The sequence below is a fragment of the Strix uralensis genome, chromosome Z (genome assembly GCF_047716275.1).
Source record: "Strix uralensis isolate ZFMK-TIS-50842 chromosome Z, bStrUra1, whole genome shotgun sequence".
Classification (NCBI taxonomy): domain Eukaryota; kingdom Metazoa; phylum Chordata; class Aves; order Strigiformes; family Strigidae; genus Strix; species Strix uralensis.
Genome location: NC_134012.1, coordinates 65,730,019 through 65,757,315, shown reverse-complemented (window position 1 = coordinate 65,757,315; position 27,297 = coordinate 65,730,019). Strand labels below are relative to the sequence as shown.

The following is a 27,297-nucleotide window of genomic DNA, read 5'->3' as shown; positions in this document are numbered from 1 at the left end:
AATTTCATCTGTTAACAAAATGGAAGGAAAGACCTTATTCCTGATTTTTAGTTACAGGGTTAATCTTGAAATGTGTAGGAATGCTTACCGGTGTGAAGAATATGCATGTTTTCACCTTTCTGCCATTTAAAGAAATCTCAGTTACCAGTCTGACTTGAAACACTCCACTAAAAACAGAGTACCTTGTGTTCAAGTCTTACTATTGCAATAGCTTTGAAATCTTCAGAATAAAGTCCAAGGAATAGTAATTCAAGGATGAGGTCACGTATTTTACACTTCTGTTGATTTTGCAGTTTAGCAGCTACATTTTGATTAAGACGGCACAAATATTCTGATGCTTTTTCAATTGTAACAGGCATACAGATTTTGTCCTGCAAAACAGCAGGCTTGAGTTGGTTGTACTCTGTTGCTGACATACCAAGCTGCACTTCTTCATCAATGTGTGTATGGTGAGATCCATACTACTAATAATGTGTTTTAATTTAGAGAAATGTAAAAAGCAAATCTGAATTGAATGGTCTTGCTAGTAAGAAGTCAATGTCTGAAAGTGTTCCCAAAGGAATGGGTGTGAGGACTCTTTTTTTGCTCTTAATGGTTCTGTGCTGCTGTTTCCAGTTGCTGCCTAACCTCAGTGTTACATCATTGAAGAGATAATGATTCTTTGTTCTCAGGCTGTCAGATTAAGTTGTTAAGTGGTTCTTGATATGAAAAAAAAGTTGATAGAATGATCATGTTTTCATGCTTGAAGCTGGTGGGTGTAAACAACATTTGATACTTCTTGGTCATGCAAAGGGTTATGTCTATTACTAATTTTAGTAAGAAACCATGATTAGTTCTGAATTTAAATTTCTGCCTCAATTAGTATGGGTGCAGCAGTGTTACCACCTGAGCTACATGATGAAGTTATGTCCTTCCAAAGGTGCAAAGAAATGTGGAATAGTGGTTACTTAGCCATTTTGTCTACCTCCTCATGCAAGATTTTTTAGTGTTTTGTCTAGTGAGAGTTTCAAACTTCCTTGCTGTTATTTCAGCTTCTCTTGAGACCTTAGGTTATTATCATCGTTAGGACACTGATTATGCCATTCCGCATAAATACTGTTTAATGTCCTTGTTTTCAGAACAGTTCTTGCCTTTTCTAAAATCTTCCTCCCAATCCTTGCAAATTCAGTAATCTTTTAATCAATCCCTCCAGCCTCCTTTAAGTTTACCAGCAAGCACTAAGGAATCTAAGCATAATGTTCTCACTTGATGTTTCAAAATTTGAGTGCAGTATCCTAGGTCAGCTCTTTCAGGCAGTGTCTTGAAACTTTGTAGTGTGTGCTGGTTTTGGCTGGGATAGAGTTAATTTTTTTTCATAGCAGCTAGTAAGAGGCTATGTTTTGGATTTGTGCTGGAACCTGTGTTGATAATACAGGGATGTTTTAGTTACTGCTGCATAGTGCTTACACAGAGTCAAGGCCTTTCCTGCTTCTCACAGCACCCCACCAGCAAGTATGCTGAGGGTGCACAAGAAGTTGGTAGGGAACACAGTTGACCCCAACTGACCAAAGGGATATTTCATACCAGTAATGTCATGCTCAAGGAAGGGGGGAACATTTGGAGTTATGGCATTTGTTTTCCCAAGTAACCATTTCATGTGATTGAGCCCTGCTTTCCTGGAGATGGCTGCACACCTGCCTGCTGATGGGAAGTAGTAAATGAATTCCTTGTTTTACTTTGCTTGTTCACAAGGCTTTTGCTTTACCTATTAAACTGTCTTTATCTTAACCTCTGAGTTTTCTCACTTTGACCGTTTTGATTCTCTTCCCCATCCCACCAGGAGGGGAGTGAGTGAGTGGCTGTGTGGTGCTTAGTTGCCAGCTGAGGTTAAACCATGACATAGCAATATAAAAGTATTGCTTCGATAGTGCCTCTGCATTCCTTGAACATGCATCATAGTGTTGTGATGACATTTTGATATTCTGGAGGTAATATATTACTGACTTATTTAAGTTAGGGATGTTTAAACCAAATTCTGTAGATGAGATTTGTTCTTACTTTGCCTATCAGGAGTGCAGACTGATGTGATTATACACAATGGTGTTGGCCTGTACTGGGACTCTTCAATATTCTTGAGCTTTTTCATCCTGCTACATAGCAGGTACCCTAGAAACAAAAAAAAAGTGGTCTTCATGTAGTAAATTATTGGCATAATGTGGGTGATTAGGTAGAGATGATGGGAATGGGCCTAAATACGAAAAAAACCCCAACCACTGAGTGATTATTTTTCAGAAAGGCTGTTCTTTAAAACTGTGAACAACTATATGAGGAACAGATGAGTAATAATTAATCTCTTGCTCACTATGGGAGTTTTGGAAGCAGATTTTTTGAGGAACGATTTAAATGAGGAAAGAGATTCAGGTATCCTCTATTCATAGGGAATCCAGAATTTGAGCAGCATGGCCCTCTGGGCCATGAGTTACATAATTTAAAATGTAATGTTTCAACAAATGATCTTTGTTTTAAGCATTATGTTCTCCTCCATTGAAGATGTTAATGCATCCTCATTAGGCTTTCAAACTGATACCTGCAATGAATGATTATCAGTAAGAGCAGGCACTAGAGGAATGAGTTAAGCATTGAAGGTATCTGTACAAAATCCCCTGAGATAGTACTGTTGCAACTGATTAAGTGAGTAACTTCAAATACAAGGTCTGTTCTGAAAACCTTGAAGTGTGAGGTAACAAGCCTCAGATGAAAGAAATGCCTGAGACACCTGGGTTTTAGACTTATGACTTGAATGGTTCTACTTCCCAGTATTAATTCTGATGTGTTCTGTTTCAGTTATGCAAAAGGAGACTTGGATATATCATACATCACTTCCAGAATTGCTGGTATGATAGCTATGTCTGTCTTAAGAATAATTTCTGGTTGTTCTTAATATATGAAAAAAGGGAATACTTTACCTGGTGTTTGTTGTTCTGTCTTCAGTGATGTCCTTTCCAGCTGAAGGGGTAGAATCTGCCATTAAAAATAACATAGAAGATGTGCGGTTATGTCTGGACTCTAAACATCCTGGCCACTACGCCGTGTATAATCTCTCTCCAAGAACATACAGGCCATCAAGATTCCATAATAGGGTGCGTATAGTTTTTGTGTATTTCCATCTTTGAACACCATGGCTTGATTATACCTTCAGCTTTTTATTGTGAAATATGTTAAAGTAGGCTGCATAATCAAAAAGATGACAAAAGAATAAGTATAAAAATAAGGTCAAAGATTAACCTGTCTTCTGCTTGTCTTATGTCTTCAGTTCAAACTTAACTGATTAAGGACTAATCTTTAATCTTACTGACTAAAGTCTCTGTTTCCTAAGCTAGTGATATCTTTGAAAACATGTACAGGTACCTTACGTTTTTCAGATTTAAATGGAGAATGCTTAACATAATTAAAAATCTTACTAAAATTTCAATCTCTCCTACATTCAGAGGTTTTACTTTGTTAAAGGTAGTAATGCTTTGGCAACTGATTTGCACAACCTGTTTACTGGACTTTCTCCTTGTCCCACTATATACCAGTTGACTGCCATATGTCTCTAGCTGACTGCTTGCTGCTACTACCTGAAATATTGGTATAGCTTAGCTGAGCCTCTGTTAGCTTTTCTGGCTCTTTCTCTGATACTAAAATGAAAACATTTGCCTGATTCAGTAATGAGGTAGTGAGGACAGCTTGTTAGGTGCTGAGATACTGGACTTCAGTGTCTGCTCCCAAATACACCTCAACTGTACTGTAAAAGGCTCAACAGCAGAGACTGTTACTGTGTTGTGAGTTGTCTAGCACTGGCCACATAAGATGTCATCTAAACAGTCTGTGGTGATCATACCCCTTTTCCACAATACTGCCTGTCCAGAGGAGAGTATAGAAGCATTATTACAGGAGGGCCCTTTTGGGCCTTATCCTGCAGAGCCATCCTTAATATTACTTCAGTTATCCAAGTTCACTTAAACTGTCAGGCTGAGGTATGTTTAATGTAAGTGCTTGTCACTTCCTTTTGTTTCTTTGTAAACTTGTAGACAAGACAAAGTATTGTTACACGTGAAAAAAGGATTATTGCCTCTGGGTGGAGGCAATCAACTTCTTTTTTTGCATCTGGTTCAGTCAGAGGCTGTTCTACATGGAAGGCAAAGAAAGCTTAATCATGCATGAAGCCTCCTGCATGATTATTTGGAGCTGGTACTTCAAAGCAAAATCTTCAGCAATGCTTTTTAGCACTAGATTGCTGGAAAGTCCACTGAGGCTGACATAGTGAACTGATTTATTCCTCATCCTACAAAGCCAACAATCTCTGTTTACGGAACGATAAATTCTGTGACTGGGAAATTGTTTACCCTGAGGATGGTTTTTTGGTTATGCAAACCTAAGATGCGTAAACACCTGATGTATTGGTACTGTGAATGGTAATATGAACACAGCTAAATCTACCAGTGATCTGGAACTCTTCTGGTCTACATTTACTTCTTACATTCATTTTATCTTATGATCTTTGTTTTGCCGGGAAGTAATAGATCATAACTTGTCAAAACATTGTAGGTTCCTGCCCACTTTATTGGCTGCAAGTATTTAGGAAGTTTATACAAAACACTGTCTTCTGTTTAAAAAACAAAAAAGGCAACTATTTTACTTTGAAAATAAACTCTTTAAATATATTGGGGAAATTTTCCTTGTCTCTCTTTGAAATCCAGATACACAATGAGCAATACTGACTGACAACTTCATTATTCAGTGCTAGGGGAGAGCAGCCAAGCAGGAAGCCAGGGAAGCTTAGTTTTTCTTTGGTGCCTGCAAAAGATTATTATGGCAAGCCTTAAACTTGATCAGAGGAGGACAGCTTCTGAAATTAGTTCTGACACTTTGTTTAGTAGGTATTTATGAAATAATCTTGCTTTCTTGCTGTATGCTATCTGTATGGAACGCTTACAAATTTCTTTAACCTTGGTTAAAGTTAATGGTAGTTTTGAGGTCTTCTCTGCTAGTTTTGAGTCCTACTTGGAATAGATTGCTCAGGGAGGTTTGCGCACTTTCCATTGTTCTGCTAATGACCAGAACATATTCAGCTTAAAACATAGCCAAAGGAAAAGGAGTTTGTTGTATGGTATGCATCTTGTAACAAAACTAGTGTTTGAGCAGAAAGTGGTAAATTAGAAGTCAGTTCATTTTGCTTTTTTGAATACACCTGTTTTTGTAGACTGTTTTCTGGTTTGTAGCTGTAATATGATTCTTTTACTGCTGTTGTAATATTTGAGAAGCACTGAAGCCCACATGGAATCTGGTGGTGAACAGGAATGTAAAGGACTGCTTGCCTTAGCTTTTATTCAGTGGTAACTTTGCATAACATTTAAAAACAAATGAACGTTCAGTTTTAATCTCTCACAAAGTGATGCCTTCTGAAACTGCTCTGTTTTTTAATTAAAATACTAGAATTCAGTGGAAGATTGTAGGAGACTTTGTATGTCAGACTGTTTCTTTCAGCCTTTTTTTCTAAACTTAGTGCAAAAACAATCTCATTGAGAATTTTTTGTGATAGTCAGTTCAGAAAATTTATCTCAGAGTAATCCTTGAACTCTTACCTGGATATGAAAACATGTTGCTGATAGCAAACTTGATCTTTTGTATTAAGCAATTGTGGTCCTGGCTAAAAAGATAAAGGAAAAGCTTGTGTTGTAAGTTGTTTCATTAGTTCTGGCAGAACATCCACTCTTTAGGTGTTCCAAGTGCCTAAGGATCAGGTTTCATATACTGCATTCTTACTGGACTGGATTTTAGGCATACAGACTCTCAGCAGTAAAGCTGATTATTTGATAGTGTTTTGTAGCACTGATTGAAGAAGTATGTTAACTGTTGAGGGTCTTTGAATAAAGGACAAATGTAAAAGCAAACCACATGTTTCTGGGTTTTTTGCTTAAGAATGAGTGCACAAATCAAGTTGAAAGCTGTTTACTTTATGCCTTGCTCTAAGAAAATTTCAGATAGTAATTTGTGTTGTTGATGCTTCTAGTGCAGCAGACTGTACACAGGACTGGAGTTTTATTGCACTTCATCCCATAAGGTGGTGCTTACACTTTCTGAGACTACTTTTCTTGAGCATCCTGCTTAATTTCTACCCAAAGGTGGCATTAAAGTGTAAAATTGCCTCTTACATACACAGCTTATGCTATGCAAATGTATGCGACTATGTAATCTCATTTCTTACCTCTGCTGTCTCTCTTATTGCAGGTTTCTGAATGTGGCTGGCCAGCAAGACGAGCACCAAATCTTCAGAATCTTTATAGCATATGCAAGAACATGCATTTATGGCTGAAACAAGACCAGAAAAATGTTTGCATTGTGCACTGCCTTGTAAGAAATTGGTTTAAGTCTGAAGTGCTTTGCTTAATCCCGCTTTAAATTATGAATAAGGATGCTAGTATCCACTCAGTTTGTGAATATTGCTGGCTTTCTTTACTGTGAGACCTGGGGGCAATTCCATCCTGCTATGTCTTTAGAAAAGTTGTTTGCATAAATTTTAGCCTTTAGGCAAATTAATAGGGTAACGTAGCCCTTGCTTGATTGCATGTAACATGGAAGGCGGTATATAGGAGGGATTAAGGCAAAGTAACCTTTGGAAGAAAGAATCTACTTTGTGTTTGCTCTATTTTTTGTTCATGTTTTCTGAGTCACAGTGGGTGTACACTGTTTCCCACTACTGTCCATTTAGAATGTAATTAGTATCTGCAGAATTTCAGAAACTGAGACACTTGGTGGAACTTGCTTTTGCTGACAGCAGATTGCTGTGCAACTTCCATTGTTCTCTAACGTATCATTGAGCTTGATATAACCCAAAAAGGCACCTCACATCATGGGGTGAAAAATGAATTTAAAGAGTAGTTACTATGCTCAAGATTTGTAAACATGAGGTCACTGTTATGTTTGTGTAAGAGAATTGCATGTAAATTTTTCACATTCTTATTTTCCCGTGCAGTAAAGAGAGTAACATGGTAGTTGTTAAAATGCTTATGATGCTGCTGGAAAGCACTCATAACCAGTCCTTTGATATGGTATAGTAGTCTATATGGAATATCACTATCAGACTCAAAAAGAGGATTTGTTAATCTTGCAAAGCGTACTTCCTTATACAGTGTTTTGCATGGAAAAAATCAGTTAGTGCCAGCTCCTGAAAACGGGTGGGATTTTCAGTGCTGCTATGAGGTTAGGAATCTAATTCTGTATTAAAGTGGTACTTTCAGTAGCTAAGTATCACATGATTGCTGGTCAAATAGGTAAGTAGCAGATATGATGAATTAGCTCCCTTGCAGTATTTCCTTTAAGGTACCTAACTAAAAGGTACCTTTTCCTCAGGTGTGAGGGAAGCTTGTATATATGTGACTGCATCCCAGATTTGATGTGAAGAACATAGACCAGAACTACAAGACATGGTAGCTGCAATATGTGTCTTGGATTCATCTAGCTAGAAATTTTTGTAGATTCAAAAGCTGGGAAATCTAGGTTGAAAATAATGCTTTGTCTGGTAGACATACAATGTTTTGGTCTAATACACTTTCTTGGATAACAAAACATGAGAGTTGCTTCTTGTAAATCTGAAACTGCCTCTAAGGTGGCTGGGATTCAGAACCAGGTAGGGCTTCCTGGTCTTTTGATCTTTACCATAGAGGTTTGCAATAATGCAGTGAATTCTTAAATTTTTACACTGTAATTTGATCAAGTTAAGAACAGCAGTTGAAAACAAGAATTAAATGGCAGCTCCCTGCTTCAGCTACAGCTAAGTCTTTCTGGACTGGCAATGACTGGGATCTGTTTTTAATTACCATCCTGTTCTGTCAATACCAGAAGACTGTAGCACATGCCAGAGGCTGGAGTAATTCCTGGATATCTGCAGTAACTCTTTGCTCTATGTAATTATTTGGGGCCATGCAGTGATGGTCATCCTTGAAAACTTGCACAGCTTTAAGAAGGTGTGAGTACAAGATCATGTTGGTGGAACTTAATGGCAAAGAGACTTGCAACTGGGTATGCTGCAGCTCTCCAAGTGTGCTTAAGTGTTCAGATAGCTGTGTTTGACCTGTGTTTAAATGAACTAAATTAAGATAATTATATGCACACTAGGAAGTGTGATGTATAATTTATTTTATGGAGGTTATTTCTTTTCAAAATAGTTTAGACACAAAACTCCTCTAGCTTTTTAAGGCTTTGGGACAAAACTTATGCTCAAAATCTAGTTTTTCCCAGGCATTGTTTTCTATTGCAGCCTTAATGATTGTTTATGCCTGAGGATTGTTTATTTTTGTAGCCAGGATCCATCATCCTTGTCAAAACGTACAAGGAAAAAATGAAATTCTTACTGAAACAAAGAAGTTGACTCAACTTTATTAGCAGTGCTGGAGTTACCCTGGGGATTCTCCACCATAAGGGCTCCTAAGAATTAGCAAGGGACATCAGTTTATATACACACAAACTATATTCATTAGATTTCCTGGAAAGGGGTGTCTTATGGTAATGAGTTCCTGGAATACATTTACATAGTCCAGGCATGCATAGTGCAAATAGTGAAGGGTCTTTTGTGGTCGAGGGAGGAAGGAAGTAGTCTTCTTCACAGTGTTCACTTGTTGACCCTCTTTCCAGACCACGCGCTGTGAAGTAAAGTCCAGGTGCCTTCCTAAATCAGCAAAATCATCCTCCCTATAATAGGGTCTCTGTGTCCCTTTGTTTGAGTCCGTCCCGTCCCCCACTGCCCTCCCCCAAAATCTTAGTTTCCCATTCTAGGAATTGCTCAAGTATCCATTGAAGGGCTTGAGTCTGCTATCAGTGATTACGTAGGGAGCCTAATGAGCATTTTAATGTTACCTAAACAGAGACCTAAGGAAACGGTTGAGAAGTCAGGAGTCCTTGAGAAACAAATGAAGCAAAAAGCAAGCAAAGCTCATACATCACAGTTTAGTCTTAATAATTGTCAGAAATTAATTCATTTGAGCCCTTTCATTCCCCCCTTTTTCTTTTGAGGGTATAGTGCCTATAGTTCTATCCATTTAAATGAATTTTCTATATCATGAATAGAAGTTATAACATTGAATTGTCAAGTAAGTTACTATAATTATTACAGCTATTTTTATAATCAATATAAGTAATTGTTTTAATTATCTGAAGTTTGGTAACTATGAAGTAAGCTTGTTCTATATTTTTTTAAAGTCTAAGGAAGTATTGTCCTTTTGTATTTCTTGCAAGATGCCTGTTACTTTATTATTTTTAAATCTATATTTTCCTGTTTTGTCTATGCATGTACAACAACTAGAATTCATAATTGCACGCACTCCTCCATGTGAAGCCAACATTATGTCTAGAGTCATTCTATTTTGAAGGGTGACTTTAGAAATTTCGGTAATTTCCTTCTGTAATGTTTCTATTGTGTCAGTTGTAGCATTTCTAATTTTTTCCACCACATTAGAGATATTTACTATAGCCTTTTCTAGTTCACTGATTTCTAGCTAAGGAATAAACCATCTCTCAAAAGAGAAAGAAAGGTCGTAAACCGTATTACTAAAGGGTTTGGTATATTTTTTTTTTGTCTCTATGGGTAGTGTCACCCAACTTGCTCTGTGTAATTGAGGCGTTATTTTAATATGCGGAAGAATTACTCTTAGTGTACATGATCCCGTCTACTAAGGGGGTAGTGATTTTCTGGCAGTATTTCTACGTAGCTAATATTATTCCTTTCTTTTAGGAACCTCCTAATATTTTCCTCTATAGATTTTGTGTTTCTGTTGTAGCTGAAGTTGGAAGTACTAATTACACTGGAAATAATAACCTACTGAAAAGTTATCCAGAAGGGTAGTTTTCTGATCTGTTATGCATTTAATTTTTTTCTTTTAATTTAGGAACCTTTATGTCTTAAATTTGTGGATTCTTATTCTGTTCTTTAAATTGAGTTTTGGGGTTCTAGAGATTATCCTAGGTGGTACTGAAGGGAATTGGAAGGCTAATCAATGAGAGGTTTGTAACAGTACTATGTCTTGGAAGTCTAGTACATACTTAACATTTTCTTACAATGTTGCTTACAGTTTGCTTACATTACTGTCTCATCTATGTATGGAAGTGTTTTGCTCCCATCCTGCAACTTATCAAGCTTCTTTCTGAAGTCCAAGGTTCTGTCATCTGTCATTTGTTTACTAATGAGTAAGATATTTCTGGTTATAAAGTGGTCTTTAAAGTCTTGTGAAGTTGTCCTCTGACTTCAGTGGCAAAAGGTTTGCTGTGACTTGCTTGCTGACCTCATTGTACAATGATTATTCTCCCCTTCGTGTGGTACTTTAATTTGGAAGTGGCTTTGTAATGCAAGTGTACATAGGTAACTGCTTGTCAGGCTGATCAGTGTTGTTTCATTCTTCCCTTGCATTCATAGATGTAGGCATCTTAGGGCAGGGACCATGTTTTTGTTCCATCTGTGTGAAATTTAACTGAAAGGCAGGATCTAGCCCATAGAATCATAGACTAGTTTAGTGAAAATCATGGAAAATCTGGAAATCGTTGGACTTGCTAGTTACACCAGCATTAATAATATTGATTTGCTGAACTGCTCTTTAAAGATCTGTCTCTTATGGTGCTTGGCAGACCTTTTCATTGATCTAAGTAATGGTTAGAATAGAAGCTTGGTTTTGAAGGAAATTCCTGTTAAAACAAATTCTTCTCCACTTCCACACTCGTATGCCAAATGACTACAAAAAAAATCTGTTCCGTGTTGCTAGCAAAAAACCTTCAGAGGTCCTGTTCTGTTGACCATTACTTCTTCTGAATCTTCAGTCTTTTATAATGTCGCGATGAATCTGGGATGTGTGTAGCTGTGGACCCTACAGAAAGATGTTCAGTGTTTTAATTTCCTTCTCTTAGTTTTGTGGCAAGCTGTTAACCTCAGGCAGTTTTAGTCAGAAGACTAAAGAGTTTAGCGTGGCTTAGTTCTTCTGAATCTTAGGACTTCTCTTGTAGCAGAAGTCCATGATTTTCAGCTAAAAATAGCACTGAACTGGGATTTCAGGTAGCAGCCAGGAAACAAACTCAAAAATGGATATTAGTGATAAGGTAATAAACATCAATTGAAAATTTCAGTGTTAAGGTAAAGCAATTATTCACACGAGCAAGAAGTTAATATGTCTTTAGTATTGTGTGGAAATCAAAACACTTCATTCATGTACAAACTTCAAATCTAATGATCACACTAGACTTTGGACTTCATTACATTAAGTAAGGAGATAGCATGTTCTTCAGTAACTTATGTAATGCTTTTTCCACTAGGTTTAATAACAAAGTTACAATTTTTATTGTAGGATGGAAGAGCAGCATCTGCTGTTGTAGTTTGTTCTTTTCTGTGCTTCTGTCGTCTCTTCACTACTGCTGAAGCTGCAGTGTATATGTTCAGTATGAAACGCTGTCCTCCTGGCATTTGGCCTTCTCATAAAAGGTATGGTAGCAGTCTGTAGGGTACTGTTGAAGCAAGTATTTATGCAATTGTGAATATGCTACTATTTTTACAGGATGCTTTTTAGGAAGATAAATTATTTCAATAATATATGTGTTCAAACAGCAAAATACTTGGAAAAATGGATGTAACATGAGTAGAGAAAGTAGTTCTGAATTTTGTGAGCCCATTGTGTTCACCCATTTTTAGAATTTGGTTCTCTGGCTAAACTAGTACCTTCTGGTTTTGGCAGATACATTGAATACATGTGTGACATGATGGCTGAAGAACCCATTATTCCTCACAGCAAGCCTATCCTTGTCAGATCAATCATCATGACTCCAGTTCCTCTTTTCAGTAAGCAGCGTAATGGCTGCAGGCCTTTTTGTGAAGTTTATGTGGGAGATGACAGAGTAACCACTACCTCCCAGGAATATGACAAAATGAAGTAAGTACAGCTTATGATTTGCTCTGAAACAGCATGCCATGTTTTTGTAGACTAAAATATGAAGTCCTTACTGGGAGGCAAAAGCACAATTTTGCATGTGCCAGTTCAGCAGAAAGCTTTTTTAACGTATGGAACAGCTCCTCTATCCCCTTCTAGGTGATCTTGAAAAGTAAATCATGGAGAAGAGACAACGTGGTTATAATAGCAGTTTGGATCTCTTCCTGCAGAAAGTGGGGATGATGGTAGGGTGGTACGGTAGGCACTGGGAGGCAGTGGTGAGCAAGACCCTCTTTCCTCTCACTCCGTGTGGTGTAAACGAGGAAGACTGACCCCTGGTGTACATATACTGAACTGAACATCGTATCTCAGTAATGGAAACAGTAAGGATTGCCTAAGCACCGTAGTTGTAAGAGCAGTGCTTATTAGCTCCTGTACAGCTATGGTGTCTGCTGTTGTAATACAGCACAGGAAGAGCAGTACTAGGTGTAGATAGGCACAGACAGAGGAAAGATGAGAGAATAATAAAGTCCTTCTAGCTTTCCTATAAATCCAAGCCCCAAAAGGAGTTTAATGAATTTGAGGAGAGCAGGATAGAAACAGCTATGTGGTGTTATAATAACATTTTCTGCTCTTTTTCTTTACCACTGTCCCTTAGTGGGAGTCCTTCATGTCACAGCAGTGCAGCTACAGTTTCTCTCTGTACCTTACTTTGGAACAGCTTCCTTTATAATATGCTGTCTCTTGCATTTCCCATCAGCTTGTTGAAGTCACATTTCTCCCATATTTGATTTGAGACCTATGAGCCTACGTATGGCTGTTGCTCTGCTGTAGGCAACCGTTAATCTTGTTACTTTTAGAGCAGGTTTTAAGTTTTAATCATTTAGAGTGAATTGCTTATCCTTGAAGCAGATTTTTATGGATTGATATTGAAGGCCTTGGAGAAACTAAACTAAACATAAGGTAATATACTATTTTCTTTTACATGAAATTAATTGTGGTTATGATTTTTTTTTGTCAGGGAGTTTAAAATTGAAGATGGGAAAGCAGTAATTCCACTAGGTATAACAGTTCAGGGAGATGTTCTCATTGTGATCTATCATGCCAGGTCAACACTAGGAGGCCGACTACAAGCCAAGGTAATGATAAATTTAACAGCCTACATGGAGGATTTCCTTTTTCTTGTTGCAGTTTTGTATCATACTGGTATTTGTGATCTCATTAAGTACATGGCTTTATTTGCTATTCTTTGTTCAAAGAAATGTGTGAGGCTTTCATGTACTTGGCAATTCAGCCTTTTCAAACCTAATAAGTACGTCCATTCTTAGTGCTCTGCATGTCGATTCTTCAGTAAGCATTTCTGAAAATTACTTCAGTAGTGATAGTTACTTGCATGGAAAGCCCCTAGGTATTTTTTTGAGGCAGTGGTGGTTATCTGTTAAGTTGCACAACAAGCCAGAACTCTTTAGTTCTCTGCACACAAACTGCAATCAAAGGAAAAATATCACTCAGTAGAAAAGTGGAATTTCAGGGACTACCTGTACAAAATATGCTAGAAAAATACATGTGATTTTGTACCCTATTACTAGAGCCAGGATGAGCATTTATAAATTATTTTCTTACTGGTTTTTGTTCTCTTAGTGAGAATGCATGTCTCCTTTTTTTTAATTCAACTATGTATTTGACCTGTATTGCAAGATAACAGAAAACTTGCTAATAAAGCCTGTCTTCAAATTTCTAAAAAGGAATTATGTTTTTTTCTCCAGATGAGTAACCCAAATTAAACTTGGAGATCCATGTAAAAGATAGGGGTAGTGCAGAGGTTAGGGTAACTTGGAGCATTGTGAAAATTGATCCAGAGGTTCTTCAGTTGCCATACATTTGAGACAAACAAGCATGTTTATACATATCTACCGTTACTGAAATTGTTTTCCCTGTGTTTTTTCTACTTTCTATGTAGGAAGGTGAGTATCAAATCTTGTCACGTTGCACAGGTTCAAGACATTCTTAATGTCCCCCGAGTGCTATGGGCCAGATTTTCCAGAACACCTCAAAACTGAAAGCTTAGTGAAGTGGTCTCTAATGCACAAAAGTAACTAGTGTTATTATGCTCAGGGTCTTCAGTGCAGAAGGCATACAATAGGGGAGAATTCAGCCAAGGTTAGCTTATACTTCTTGTGCAATCTCAGTTTCAGTGATGATAGGGTTTCCTTGTGGTTTCCAATGCATTGATTGGAAAAGATTAGCATTTTCTCATCCAACTGCTATAACACATGATACATAACAGTGTTTGTGGTGATCCTGGTTTGGAGCTTTGATGGAACAATATTCAGTGTGTCCCCTGAAGCTCTCTGCAGAACTCTTATAGAGATCAACCCCCACATTTCAATATTGCTGTTAAGTGCCTAGAGCTGGGCATTGGGAATGTCTCCCACTTCCTCACAGTTAATTTGAGAGAGGATTTAGTTTATCTTCTAGGAAATGCCTTGTGTAGCAAGGGATTAAGGAAACTGATTTAATAGGTTGTTCCAGTTTTCATATGTAGTTTATGGTAGGGATGGATGGATCAGAGGAACTCTCTCCAGTATGTCTATGTCTCTCTTGCACTGAGTAGCCCAGCACTGGACACAGGACTTCAGATGTGGCCTCACCAGTGCTGCATAGAGGGGAAAGATCACCTCTCTCAACTTGCTGGCAGTGCTTTGCCTGTTACTTGACTTCCGGTTATAATGTTCAATAAAGGCTCATTTACAAGGAAAGCTTTTGTTAAAGGATTTCACCAGACTGGGTATCTCTAGGCTTGCTTTATTAACAACTCAGAGTTGGGCCACCACCTCAACGAGTGGCAACAGCTAACAAAAAGCACCCTCTATATGTATGATATAACATACAATACAAAGTGTCTTTGGTGATTTTCCAGGAAGTTTCAGCTCTCAATTCATCATCAATTTCAAAAGTCCATTGTATTCCACAGTTTTGACTAGTTCTTACCATTCTGTTCTAATTCCTCTTCGGACACCACTGCTCATTGATGCAGTCTTCGGTCATCATGGTTACTTATCTTCTGAACAATCTTCATCATAATTCACTTTTAGACTTCTGAGAAAAGACTCAAAATGTTGTATTTAACATATACTTAATCTATGTCTAGTTTTTCATTACTTAGCTTTTCTAAGTTGCTTAAACTGTCAGTATTGTTCCTAGAGCACCTGTGCTCTATTAATTAAGCCTATAAAACAATATCTATTTATTAATTATTCCTGCTATTAATAATATCCTAAGAGAAAAGTTTTCTAAAGCTTGTTCCTTTTACAGCTTTCATAATTGAATTTTATTATATCATTTTTACTGTACTATTGCTGCATTACTTGCTTTGTAAGGGAGGACTGACAAGAGTATTCCATGTGTTTTGCAACTAAAGCCAGGGAACAAATACATTGCTGATTTATCAGTTTGCTGTAATTTGGATTAGTGCAAAACCAGGAACTACATCAGTCTTCTATAGTAGCATTTTCTGGACTCTCATGTGCTGATCAGGCACTTTCTTTCAGCAGAAGAGGTGGGAAAGTTGAATGGTTATAATGAGTTAATTTGGAAAAGCCCTGTAATTCTGTCTGGGATAAATGGTTGACTTAAGCTGCATAGAAAAAAGAACTCTTTGCATGTCTTATGAATTGTCCTTTTAAATGTGCTACATTTAAAACTGTTCTGAATGGACTCCTTTATATATGACATATTTCTTGATTAGTGCATTGCATAACAAGTTTTTCTGAGTGTATGTTAATCAGAAAAGTAATAAAGGTCATGCAGTTTCATCCTCTAGAACAGAGTCTGGAAATATTTAAGCTTTTGATAGTCTGAGGCAACTGTTGAGATATATCTGGTTCATGGTCTCTTGGTTTGTTTCTGGTAGTAATAGATTTATCTACGTTCTGTCTTAAACGGAATTTAAATCTCTCAAGATAAAGTATACATGGAATTAAACTGAAGCGGTAGCAAAATAAATACTTTAAAAATATTTTAAATACTGAAAATACTTGCTATATTAAAGGCAGAACACTCTGTGTACTGCTTGTGTGGATTTATGCAGTTTCCCTGTATTTCTTGTTTTAAACAGATGGCTTCAATGAAGATGTTTCAGATTCAGTTCCACACAGGTTTTGTGCCCCGAAATGCCACCACAGTGAAATTTGCCAAGTATGTTGACACGGTTTTGTGGGAGATTGGAAGAAGTTTTCTTGAAACTGTTTAACCTGCCAAACTAACATATGGTGGGGGAAGGAACTACAGTCAGTGTAGGAAGTAAATTACTTCGATTGCAAGAAGATTCTTTGTTTTCTCACCTCCAGGAAACTGAAGGCTTTGTTCATGACACAAAAATAAATTCTCTACCAAAATACCACCTGTGGAAAAAATAAGTAGCTACAGCATGTTTTAAGCCTTATACTAATTTCTATAAAGTTTAAATTCACTGCAGTCCAAGACAAAACTAGTTAGCCATCAGTATCAACAAGCTACTTTTATGTATCTTTGCAGGTATGATCTGGATGCCTGTGATATACAAGAAAAATATCCTGATTTATTTCAAGTCAATCTGGAAGTAGAGGTGGAGCCCAGAGATAGACCTAGCTGTGAACAGCCACCATGGGATAACATGAATATAAAGGGACTGAATCCCAAGATTCTTTTCTCCACCCGAGAGGAACAACAAGAGATTTTATCAAAATTTGGTAATGAATCTCTTGAGAAACTAGAGAACATGATAAGTTTCTAATATACTTAGAGTTTGAGGCTTTTGTTTCATTTCTGATGTTCTTTTAAGTGACATTTGAAAGCGTTTTTTTGTAAATATAACTTAAAAATTGTATAGTATGAAGGAGTATAAATTATCCTTCAATAATGTACTATAATTATCCTCATGTTACCTCCACTGTCATTACATTTGCTTGCTTTAAAGCTATGAATATGCTATTTGCAGGGATTTTACCAAACGGAATTGTGACAGCCAGAATTTGTAGGCAAAATGTCTTGAAAGAGCTGTATTTGCCTAAACTGACACCATTATCACTTCACTTAAAATCACCTGAGCATTCCTCACAAATGGTCTTAAATATGAAGGTGTTTATCTAGATCCTTCTTATGTATAGCCAAGTAATGTTGTAATTCAATTTCTCAACTTCTCCAAATGTGATCCAGCAGACATCTAAGTTTTTTAATACTACATGTTCTGTGCTTCATCTGTAGATGCCTGCATTAATTCCAGTTAATGCTGTTTAGTATCTTTCTTCTTCTGGTATCAGTAATTAGCTTTGACATTTTCATTAAGGCTCTTGAGCCTTCTCTGTGCTTCCAGAATAAAAAGCACAGTGGAGACTATTGTGGTGATTTTAACACACCATACATGAAATCTTACTCTCTGCTCCTAATAACATGTTAATTACATTTCTTTTGATACAAGGTAATGGCTGCTATCTTTTTTTTTTGCAGGATATGTTTGGTTTATATTATGATTTAGGTAATTTTCTATTTAACTTAGTTTATATAGATTTTAAAAATCCCACTGTGAACACAGCTCAGCTCACTAAAGTTAAGGTGTTACAGTGATAACGAGGATCTGTAAAAATTACTCCTATTCAAGTCACTTTCACTTTTTGATTGATAAATGAACTGTAAGGCTTTCAAATTGTTGAAAATATTTCTTAAAACTGGTGGGGATGGAATAGGACAAGAGCAAATGCTGTGAACTGGTTTTATAAAACTTGCCTTATTGAAATTGAATTTGCAAGTATTTCATTAATCCTGATCTTTCATCTACGTTTTCAGGGACAGACTATTTTTTCCAGCATCTCTGTAAGCTACAACTGAGTATGTAGGAGGGTGAAAAAGTGCTCTACCGGTTTGGTATTTAGACAAATAACTTCCTCCCAAGCATTCATCCCATTCTTTTTAAACAGTGGATGAACACATATTATTTTAGGGAGTCGTCTTATTTGCCTTGAGGAAACTTCCTTTTTGAAAGATTATACAGCAGTAGCTAACTCAGCTCAACTCAGTCTTGCACAAGAGTCACTCAATATCTCATCTCAGTAAAATAAGAAATACAAGTATTCGCAGCACACAGTGTATTACTTAACTCTTCTGAGATGTTTGTTAACTCTGTGTTCTTTGACTTGAGGTTTTTTCTATAGCTGTATTTGCTCTTTTCTGATGTTCTGTTCCTTACTGCAGATGCTGTTCATTGCTCTTGCGTATTTTAGGGATGGGTGGTACAAGTGAGGTGTTAATTACATTTTCCTACAAATGTAAATAGAATGCTTGAGTGTTTTTCTAGAAATCTGACTTAATTTAGTGTTATGGTTGAAAACAGGGTGTTACAAGCTTTTTCAGTTGAAACAAAGTTAACAGTGAGATTTTAAATGGGGAGTGGGGGTGGGAATTTGCCTTGGGAGAGCAAGAGATAGTTCGAGATGGTCGTCTTACTATAGCAGTCAGTCTGCAAGTCAAATAGCAGCTGCTATGACCAGGATTGAGTTTTAGAAGTTTCTCTTCAAGGGTTCTGGCTTAAAATCTGTTTTATAGGGAAACCGGAGCTGCCTAGACAACCGGGTTCAACTGCACAGTATGAAGCAGAAGCATCTCAGCTGGAGCAGTCTTCAGAAAGTGCACCTACTGATACAGAATCCCCACATAGCAGTAGCACTGATGCAAATAACTTCTTTCATTCTCTGGACTGGAAAGGTACAGGTTGTCCTCTGAAATAACTGTTGTATGTTTTTGTCTTGTGCACCTTCCAATAAGTGCCTTCTTATGCAGTAAAAGTCACTATTTCACCAGTCCATGAGAAAAAGCTATTTAAAGGGTGAGCTCTCCAGACTAACCAAGTGGTCATTCTGCTTCATTTGGATAAACACCAAGTAGTGGTTTTTGGTTTTGTATGTAACTTAAATGCTGAGCTAAATTTTTGTTCTTCTGCAAAAATCTTTAACTTTAAAGGCAAGGAAGCCTTTGCATTCCCACAGCCACACTTAGGCTGGGTGAGGAACAGAAGAAAAAAGTAGCCAGTGGAGTCCAGATCAGTAGGAATGGACTGAGAAAATGTAACTTTATTGTGCATATAAGTCCTTTTTTCTGGGTTTTGCTTTGTTGGCAAATACTGCTCAGCAACTGCTTATGCTGTCATTGAATGCTCAATCATTGAGTGGAGCAGTGCTTATAGAGTGATCTTCTAAGCTGTAAGTGGTATGATTCCCGAGGTGAATGTCCAAGTCAGTCACATTTAAAAAAATTCGTAATACCTACCCTTGCAGAGTGGTAAGTATGGTGGTGAGCTGCCCCTTTGGCTGCCCTGTACAGAGGCAACAGTTCTTTTTTCACCAAGTCTTTTGTGAGTTTTGATTAATCAAGGATTGATTTCATGTGATCTCACCATATAAGTCTGTCTTATTATTGGCAGAAGAATCCTGGTAATCTAAAGTTGTTATTTCTTTTTAAGAAGGAAAATGTCCAGAAAGTGGAATAGAGGACAGTTCATCTAAAAATGATCGTGTTCAGCTATCTGATGACAGGGAAGAGAGTGATCTTTCAGATGAGGAATTCCCTACATTTTCAGGTGAAGAAAGTGCAGTAATTGTTGATGAAAAAGACTCTATTACTCCAGAAGGAGACTTGCTTTTTGAAGCCAATTTTGAAGCTCAATCTACACTGTTAGAAAAATCTCTTCCTGAAGAGAATGTAGACTTACTGGGACTAGACTTTGATATTTCACCAGAACAGAAACAACCTATCTCAGGAATAAACTCTTCATCAAGTAATGCGGACTTACTGAACAATCTCTTTGTGGGTAATGTATCAGAGATTTCAGAAGAGCCCACTGGAGATCTCCTTGGACAAGGAACAGACTTCTTTTTCAGCAGTCACTGTCCAGCTGCTACTCAGGGTACGTCTTCAGCAGCAGCCATGTCTTCAGGTACGTAAACTTAACATTAGTACTCTTTGGCTGGCCAACAGATTAAAGCTGTTGCTTGCTATATGCTTGGAAAAGTAGTACCATATTTTGATCTGTACACTGAAGACATGTTGGTCTACAGTAAGAATCTGCACAGAATAAGTGTTTTTACTGCGTGAAGGAGAGAAATTGCTGTATATTCCCAGATATTTTGTTATGTTGACAATATCCTATTAGCTTTAAACCATGTAAACAGAAAAGTATCAAATTTTGAATTTAAAGGACATTCAGTATACTTAAAGAATCCATAGCTTTCCCATACAAACATTATGTGCTAGATCCTTTTCTAAATCCACATGTAAATAACTTCTCTGGCTAAGAGTTTTAATAACTTAGTACTTTCTTGCACTTTATGTAAAGCAGTAGCATTAGATGTGGTACAGAGCTGTGCTGCTTAGGTCAAATATCTGTGTGGGATTTTTGAGTCTTAATCATGTAAAACTGCTAGACAGCTGGAAATCCTATAGATTACTGTTCAAACCAGTAGGATAATGGTACTGCTAAAAGGTGTTTTATTGCTGATTTTACTGATGTTGGCATGTCTGTATCCTGAAAGAGAATGTTACACAGCTATCTATTTGGTATTTAAAACAAGGTGTTTTGGTTTAGAGGTTCTGTTCCGCTTACCAATAGATAGTTAGCTCTTTGTCACATAATTAAATTTTTGGGAATAGCAGTTCTCTGCCAGAAGTTAATAGTAAAATTTTTGGGAATATTACTCAATCTGGGAAACTGTTAGAAGGTTTAGCTTATTTGCACAAAGATCATTCATTTGGACTAAGAGCTTTAATCTACATACATCTGCAAAATGTTTTTGTAGAGCATTTAGGTGATTTAAAATATTCATTTCTCTTGAAGCAATTCGGTATTGAACTTTGTTCAATGAGAAATCACTTTATTTTTTTACATAGGCAGAAGTCTATAAAAGAGAAGCTTTATTACTTTATCTTTCTTAGACTTTATTATATTTACTCCGTGAAACACCTGGGTAGTAGTCATGTGTGTATTTCATTCTACCTTTGAATTGGCTAAGAGAAAGGTAATTGCAGAAGTGAGACTATTTAGTCACTGTTGTATTCAGTTTGCACATCAAACTTGTACTTGAGGTTTTGTGTACATGCAGTACTATAGTAAGATAGCTTGATGACAATCCAGGGTTTGTTTTTTGAAGTGTTTGAGTCCTGTACAATATGGTCATCTCAGCATGTGTTAGGGCACTGTGGCAGGATTATTCCTTCTCTTCAGCTTCTGAGTGAATCTGCCAGGAGTTCCTGGGCTTTTGAGGATTTTGACCCTAGAGGGCAGCAGAAATGGGAAGATTTTGAGCCATAATTCCAGCTGACTGACACTTTAACCCATGCTGACTGTAAATGCTCTTCCAATTAGTTTTTTTCTTCACTGTGATGGCTAGAGACCTGTTGAAAGCCTTGCTTCTGTTCATTTTCATTCTTGAGTTGACACACTATCTGCCCAGAGTCACTAATGCCTTCAAATCGAAAGTGGTACTATGAATGTTTCACCTTATATTCTTTTTAGTAGTTTAATAGTCTGATTTGTTTAAATTCTTTGGAGGTTTGGCATTATAGAGCATTTAACAAATGTAATTCTTCTGTTTGTATGCAGATGATCACTGAAATTTAAGGTGTCTTATGGATGAAATCAAAAATGTTATTGAATGTATGAAGCCTTGTTAAAGATTTGTATTTGAAGAACTAGCTGTTGGTATTGTACATGGTTGAAATACTTTCTGTACCAACATCAAAGTGCAGATGTCTAGAGGAAGGGACAGATGGTGATTCTTTGCCACGAAAAATTCTCAGAAGACTGCTGCCAACATGAAGGCAGCAACATGAAGTCTAGTTTTTGTCTATGTCCCCAGAGGAGAAAGGCTTTTTCAACTTCGTTTACACTGAAATTTGTTGTAAGATAATTTTGTTCTCTGCTTCCTTTTTTAGCTGATCCTTTTGACCCATTCACAATGTCATCAAGTTCAGAAAATCAAGCCCTGTCTGGTCCAGACCTCTTTGGGGACTTTCTTAATCCAAGCTCAACATCTACAGCTAGTACAGTTCGTTCCACACACAGTTCACTTCCGCCTTCTTCTAGCTCAGATTTCTTAAATTTAGGTAAGTGTGCTTCTTGTGTTCTGTTCCTCAGTTTCTGCTGCACTGTGCATTTCTTTCAGCTTAGTCAAGGTGGATTACTGTCTTAGTAGCTCCGCTTGTTTTGACTGCTGGTTTAATTAAATCTGTGTTCTGGGAACACAGATGCAAATGCACCAAGTAACAAGGGTTTCCTGTATAATGCTAATATTTATGATACAAGAGGATTTCTAGCATTGCTAATGTTCTGTTAGGAGCTGGAGTTTCCTCTGCGAGCTCTTAGAACTGACTGTACGCAAAAACCTACGAACTTACCTTCTAGATGGCAGAATGCCTTTTTGATTGTATTCAGATTTAAAAGATTTTCTGGAAGCCCTGGAAAAGAAATGAGCAAGTCAAGTTATAGTATATCCGGTTCTTAAAATGCAAGTTGAGGCTAGCTTGGACCTTCTTGACCTGAATACATTCTGGCAGTATACTTAGGGAGTACATTATGTAATACTCTAATCTTGTTTTATTTAATTTCTCTGGTGTATTCTTGGTGAAGCCTTTTTCTCATGCATTTATTTTAAAATCTATTCATCTTTAAACAAAAAGGTTTGTGATATGTTCAGTCTTCCTGTATCTTCATCCTAAACACACTATTTCCAAAGTGTTATGAAATGGAGCTTCTAAGCATGCTCATACTTTAAAGAGAAACATACCCTTGCAAAAATGGTGGAGTGGTAGAGCCAGAAGTATTGCTTTTTAAATCTGACTTTCAAAGAAAAGTGTGAGTCTTATCCCTAGGGATGAGAGTTGTGGTCAGTCTGTAACAGCTGTTCTCTGCTCTCTTTCATCCCCACACTGTTCCCCTGCTCCTGCTTTGGTTCTTCCCATGGGATGTGTCTTTCAAGTACATAGGTCTCTGTAGGGTACAGTGCTTCAGGAAAAAGGCTGCTTGAGCGTGGGCCCCCCAGGGGCTGTAGCTCCTGCCAGGAGCCTGCTGCTGCCTGGGCTCCTCTTCATGGGCTGCAGCTTCATCCAGGGCATGTCCACCTGCATGGGGTCCTCCACAAGCTGCAGTGTGGATACTTGCTCCAGTGTAGTCTTCTCTATGGGCTGCAGGTGAATCTGCTCTGGCATCTGGAGCACCTCCTCCCCTGCTTCTTTCACTGACCTTGGTGATCTCCAGGACTGTTCCTCTTACTTTTCTCACTCCTCTCTTAGCTGCTGTGCAGTGTTTTTTATCCTTTCTTACATATGTTTTCCCAGAGGCACCATCATCTTGGCTGAGGAGCTCAGCTGTGTCCTGTGGTGGGTCTGTTGGAGCTGGCTGTGTCCAGCACAGACCAGCCCGGGCCTCTCCTGGCAGAGGCCACCCCTGCAGACCCCCACTTACAAATTTGAAGTGGTTAGAAATGGTGGTATTGCATTCCTCACCCTGAATCCAGGAGTGTTTTCTTCCCAGAACTTACTGCATGTGGTTTTGAGTTGTCCCTCCTTGTTGGACAGTCGGTCTAGTTGACCTTGCCTCTGAGTGATGCAATCTGAGTGTTAGCTACAGAGAAATTGGATAAAGTAAGATGGAGTATTTGCCTGGCTGAGGTGAGGGCTTCTTTAATGTACTAAAATAAAGTTGGAAAAATACATAAATGTGAATTTCTGCTCTCTAAATGTTTACCTGCAACCTCAAGGAGACCACCATCAATGTTCAGCTGTTAGTAACATTTAAGGCAGTACAGAAGAAAAAGAAAAACTATTTTGACGTCTGACTTCAGTGCTTATTGTTTTATGCTTGCTTTTTCTGATTTTGGTTGGTAGCTTGAACCCTGGTAAATTCGTTAGCATACCTGCTATTTTAATGTAAGTTCTGGAGCTTTGTATCAACATAGGGAAAAGATGCTTAAAATGTATCCCTCTTCAGTCTACTGTTATACGATGATTTCCCAGTATTTCTCTGTTATGCAGGCTTTAAAAACTGTATGGAAGTGTACAAATTGGGATAATGTTTCATGCTCCTTTACGTTTACCTTTCAAATGACAGCTTTTCTATGTGTTTAGCTGAAATGGTGTGTATTTGAGCCTTTAGCATTCAATCTAGTCACTGGTATCAATTTTAGCAAGGAAGTTAGGAATATTAATATTTATAATGCTTTTATATGAATGAGTGAGTGTAAGGACATGGTAGCTAGTAACTGCAGAAGAAAGGGCAGATGAAAGCATGTTCTCAAATGACATATTTGGAAGAATTGTTCTCAGCAGAAGAAAGTGCAAATGTGATCATTAAAGTGAGAAACAATTTTAAACTCATTAAAAATAAATTAGTAGTAATGTCAGTGTTCATTCAGAATGAGCTGCAGTGGTGAAATACAGTGAATCTACTGTTGGAGCAGTAATAAGTGTCTAGAATTAAATTTTAGTGATGAATAAGCTTTCTTCGGTAGGAAACAGTTACTAACCCTCTACAGATACCAGGAGAAAAGCTGCTTCAGTGAACACGAGTTCAAGAGTTAGAATTCTGGGCTTGTATTTATCAATGTGGCTTGAAATTCAAAGTCAGAAGAGTTTTAAAATGTAATTTCAATTTGTAGGAAAGGTAGTTCTTGAAGAATATCTCATCTGTTACAGCATTCTGTCCTGTAATATGAAAATGTTGAGCAGTTGCTGTTAAACAGCAGTGTATTAACAAGGCAATCTAATTTTCTGTGAAAAACTGTAGTAATTTGGCAGAGAAGCTAGTAAATGGGATGACTGTACACTTCAGAATTTATAACCTGCTCTGAAGTGGCCACTGCTGCAAAGATAAGCTATTGTCAGTAGCTGGAGGAGTGTCCCTTTTTCCTTAGTAAATATCTGTTCAGTGAGCATTTTTGAGAACAGAATTGGTTTGTTTGGATATGCAAGTAGCAGGTCATCTCTAACGCAGATCAAGTCAAGAGTCTGTTTTCTTCTGTGAGAATGAACTGATCTGGTCAAAAGAGAGCAGATGTGGAAGGTGATCAAAAGAAACCTAAGCGACCAGTGTAGTTGTCTCCTGAGTAGAAGTTAGTTTCTGTGACAACTCAGTCAGGCTTGAGACAAGGTTAAAAAACCTTGCATCATACTAAACCAGCCTCTTGGTTCACAGAAAATCCTGTTGTCCTCTGTGATTAAAGGATTTCCTGTAGAGATGACAAGCTAAATAAAGAAAACCTAATGTGAAGTTGTGTGTAGGATATAGTAACACGCAGGTCTCTTATTTTGGGAAGTTGGAAGGTGTGATCTGATTACCGCCAACTTATGTCTTAGCTTCGTTTCAGCAGTGTTAATAAAGAACTATGCCCTGACTTCCAGTGTTTTACTGCTGTATGGCTAAGGATTATAAATATGTGCATTAAAGAAGGATTTTTGCTGTATGGCTGAAGATGATAAATATGCACAGGTATGGATCTGCTTGCCCATGATCACAATTGCTTCAGCTTTCAGAATATTTAGCTATGCTTCATGTTTTACCCTTTCTTCAGATATTCTGCTCCTTTACCTTAATGTGTCTGGATGAACTCCAGTGTGCCAGGTTACAAAAAGAAGTGATTCAGAATGTGGTCTTGTCATAACTCTTCAAAATATATAGAAGTCAGAGTATCATGTTGGTAACACTATTTCTTGATGTTAAAACCTGTTTTAATGCCCAAGTTGTATAACTGTTACCCTGAACAAGAGGCCTTGTTAGGAGTTGCTCAAACTGTATGTGCTTGCTACCTGAAAAAGAGGCCTTGCTCAAGTATTGCTTAAACCATATGCACTTGTTACCCATGGGAAAGAATGTGTTGTTTACCAGGAATCATAGGCTATGAGACTGTTTCTCATCTCACATGGCAGGTCCCACAAATGTTTCTCACAAAATCATCTAGGTTGAAAGGGACCTTGAAGATCATCTAGTCTCCAACCGTTAACCTAACACTGACAGTTCCCAACTACACCATATCCCTCAGTGCTATGTCAGCCTGCCTCTTGAACACCACCAGGGGTGGGGACTCCACCACCTCCCTGGGCAGCCCATTCCAACGCCTAACAACCCGTTCTGTAAAGAAATGCTTCCTAATATCCAGTCTAAACCTTCCCTGGAGCAACTTGAGGCCATTCCCTCTTGTCCTATCACTTACTACTTGGTTAAAGAGACTCATCCCCATCTCTCCACAACCTCCTTTCAGGTAGTTGTAGAGGGCGATGAGGTCTCCCCTCAGCCTCCTCTTCTCCACACTAAACAACCCCAGTTCCCTCAGCCGCTCCTCATACGACATGTGCTCCAGACGCTTCACCAGCTTCGTTGCCCTTCTCTGGACACGCTCGAGTAATTCAATGTCCTTTTTGTAGTGAGGGGCCCAAAACTGAACACAGTCATCGAGGTGTGGCCTCACCAGTGCCGAGTACAGGGGTAAGATCACTTCCCTGTCCCCGCTGGCCACGCTATTGGTGATACAAGCCAGGATACCATTGGCCTTCTTGGCCACCTGGGCACACTGCTGGCTCATGTTCAGCCGGCTGTCAATCAACACCCCCAGGTCCCTCTCTGACTGGCAGCTCTCCAGCCACTCCTCCCCCACCCTGTAGCACTGCTGGGGGTTGTTGTGGCTGAAGTGCAGCACCTGGCATTTGGCCTTATTGAAACTCCTCCAGTTGGCCTTAGCCCATCGCTCCAGCCTGTCCAGGTCTCTCTGCAGAGCCTCCCTACCCTCGAGCAGATCAACACTCCCACCCAACTTGGTGTCGCCTGCAAACTTACTGAGGGTGCACTCGATCCCCTCGTCTAGATCATCACTAAAGATGTTAAACAGGAGTGGCCCCAAAACCGAGCCCTGGGGGACACCACTCGTGACCGGCCGCCAGCTGGATTTAACTCCATTCACCACAACTCTTTGGGCCTGGCCACCCAGCCAGTTTTTTACCCAGCAAAGCGTGTGCCCATCCAAGCCACAAGCAGCCAGTTTTGCCAGGAGAATGCTGTGGGAAACAGTGTCAAAGGCCTTACTAAAGTCAAGGTAGACAACATCCACAGCCTTGCCCTCATCCAGTAAGCAGGTCGCCCTGTCGTAGAAGGAGATCAGGTTTGTCAGGCAGGACCTGCCTTTCATAAACCCATGCTGACTGGGCCTGATCATCTGGTTGTCCCCCATGTGTTGTGTGATGGTTCTCAGGATGAGCTGCTCCATCAACTTCCTGGGCACCGACGTCAAGCTGACAGGCCTGTAATTTCCTGGATCATCCTTCTGACCCTTCTTATAGATGGGCGTCACGTTGGCCAGTT

At 38.4% G+C, this 27,297-nt stretch overlaps 1 protein-coding gene across 8 annotated transcripts in view; it reads left to right on the top strand.

Moving 5' to 3' along the window:
• GAK (cyclin G associated kinase) overlaps window positions 1-27,297 on the top strand; it is a 77,758-nt gene that overhangs the window by 31,726 nt on the left and 18,735 nt on the right. For 6 of the 8 annotated variants that reach the window (XM_074857282.1, XM_074857280.1, XM_074857285.1 and 3 more), the window contains 11 exons: window positions 2,824-2,873; window positions 2,971-3,119; window positions 6,253-6,375; window positions 11,349-11,482; window positions 11,733-11,927; window positions 12,946-13,063; window positions 16,042-16,121; window positions 16,461-16,654; window positions 18,504-18,662; window positions 19,417-19,890; window positions 21,885-22,055. In XM_074857282.1, coding sequence (XP_074713383.1) covers window positions 2,824-2,873; window positions 2,971-3,119; window positions 6,253-6,375; window positions 11,349-11,482; window positions 11,733-11,927; window positions 12,946-13,063; window positions 16,042-16,121; window positions 16,461-16,654; window positions 18,504-18,662; window positions 19,417-19,890; window positions 21,885-22,055 — 1,847 coding nt within the window. The remainder of the gene's footprint in view (window positions 1-2,823; window positions 2,874-2,970; window positions 3,120-6,252; window positions 6,376-11,348; window positions 11,483-11,732; window positions 11,928-12,945; window positions 13,064-16,041; window positions 16,122-16,460; window positions 16,655-18,503; window positions 18,663-19,416; window positions 19,891-21,884; window positions 22,056-27,297) is intronic. The other 2 variants (XM_074857281.1, XM_074857283.1) reach the window with 2 other exon arrangements.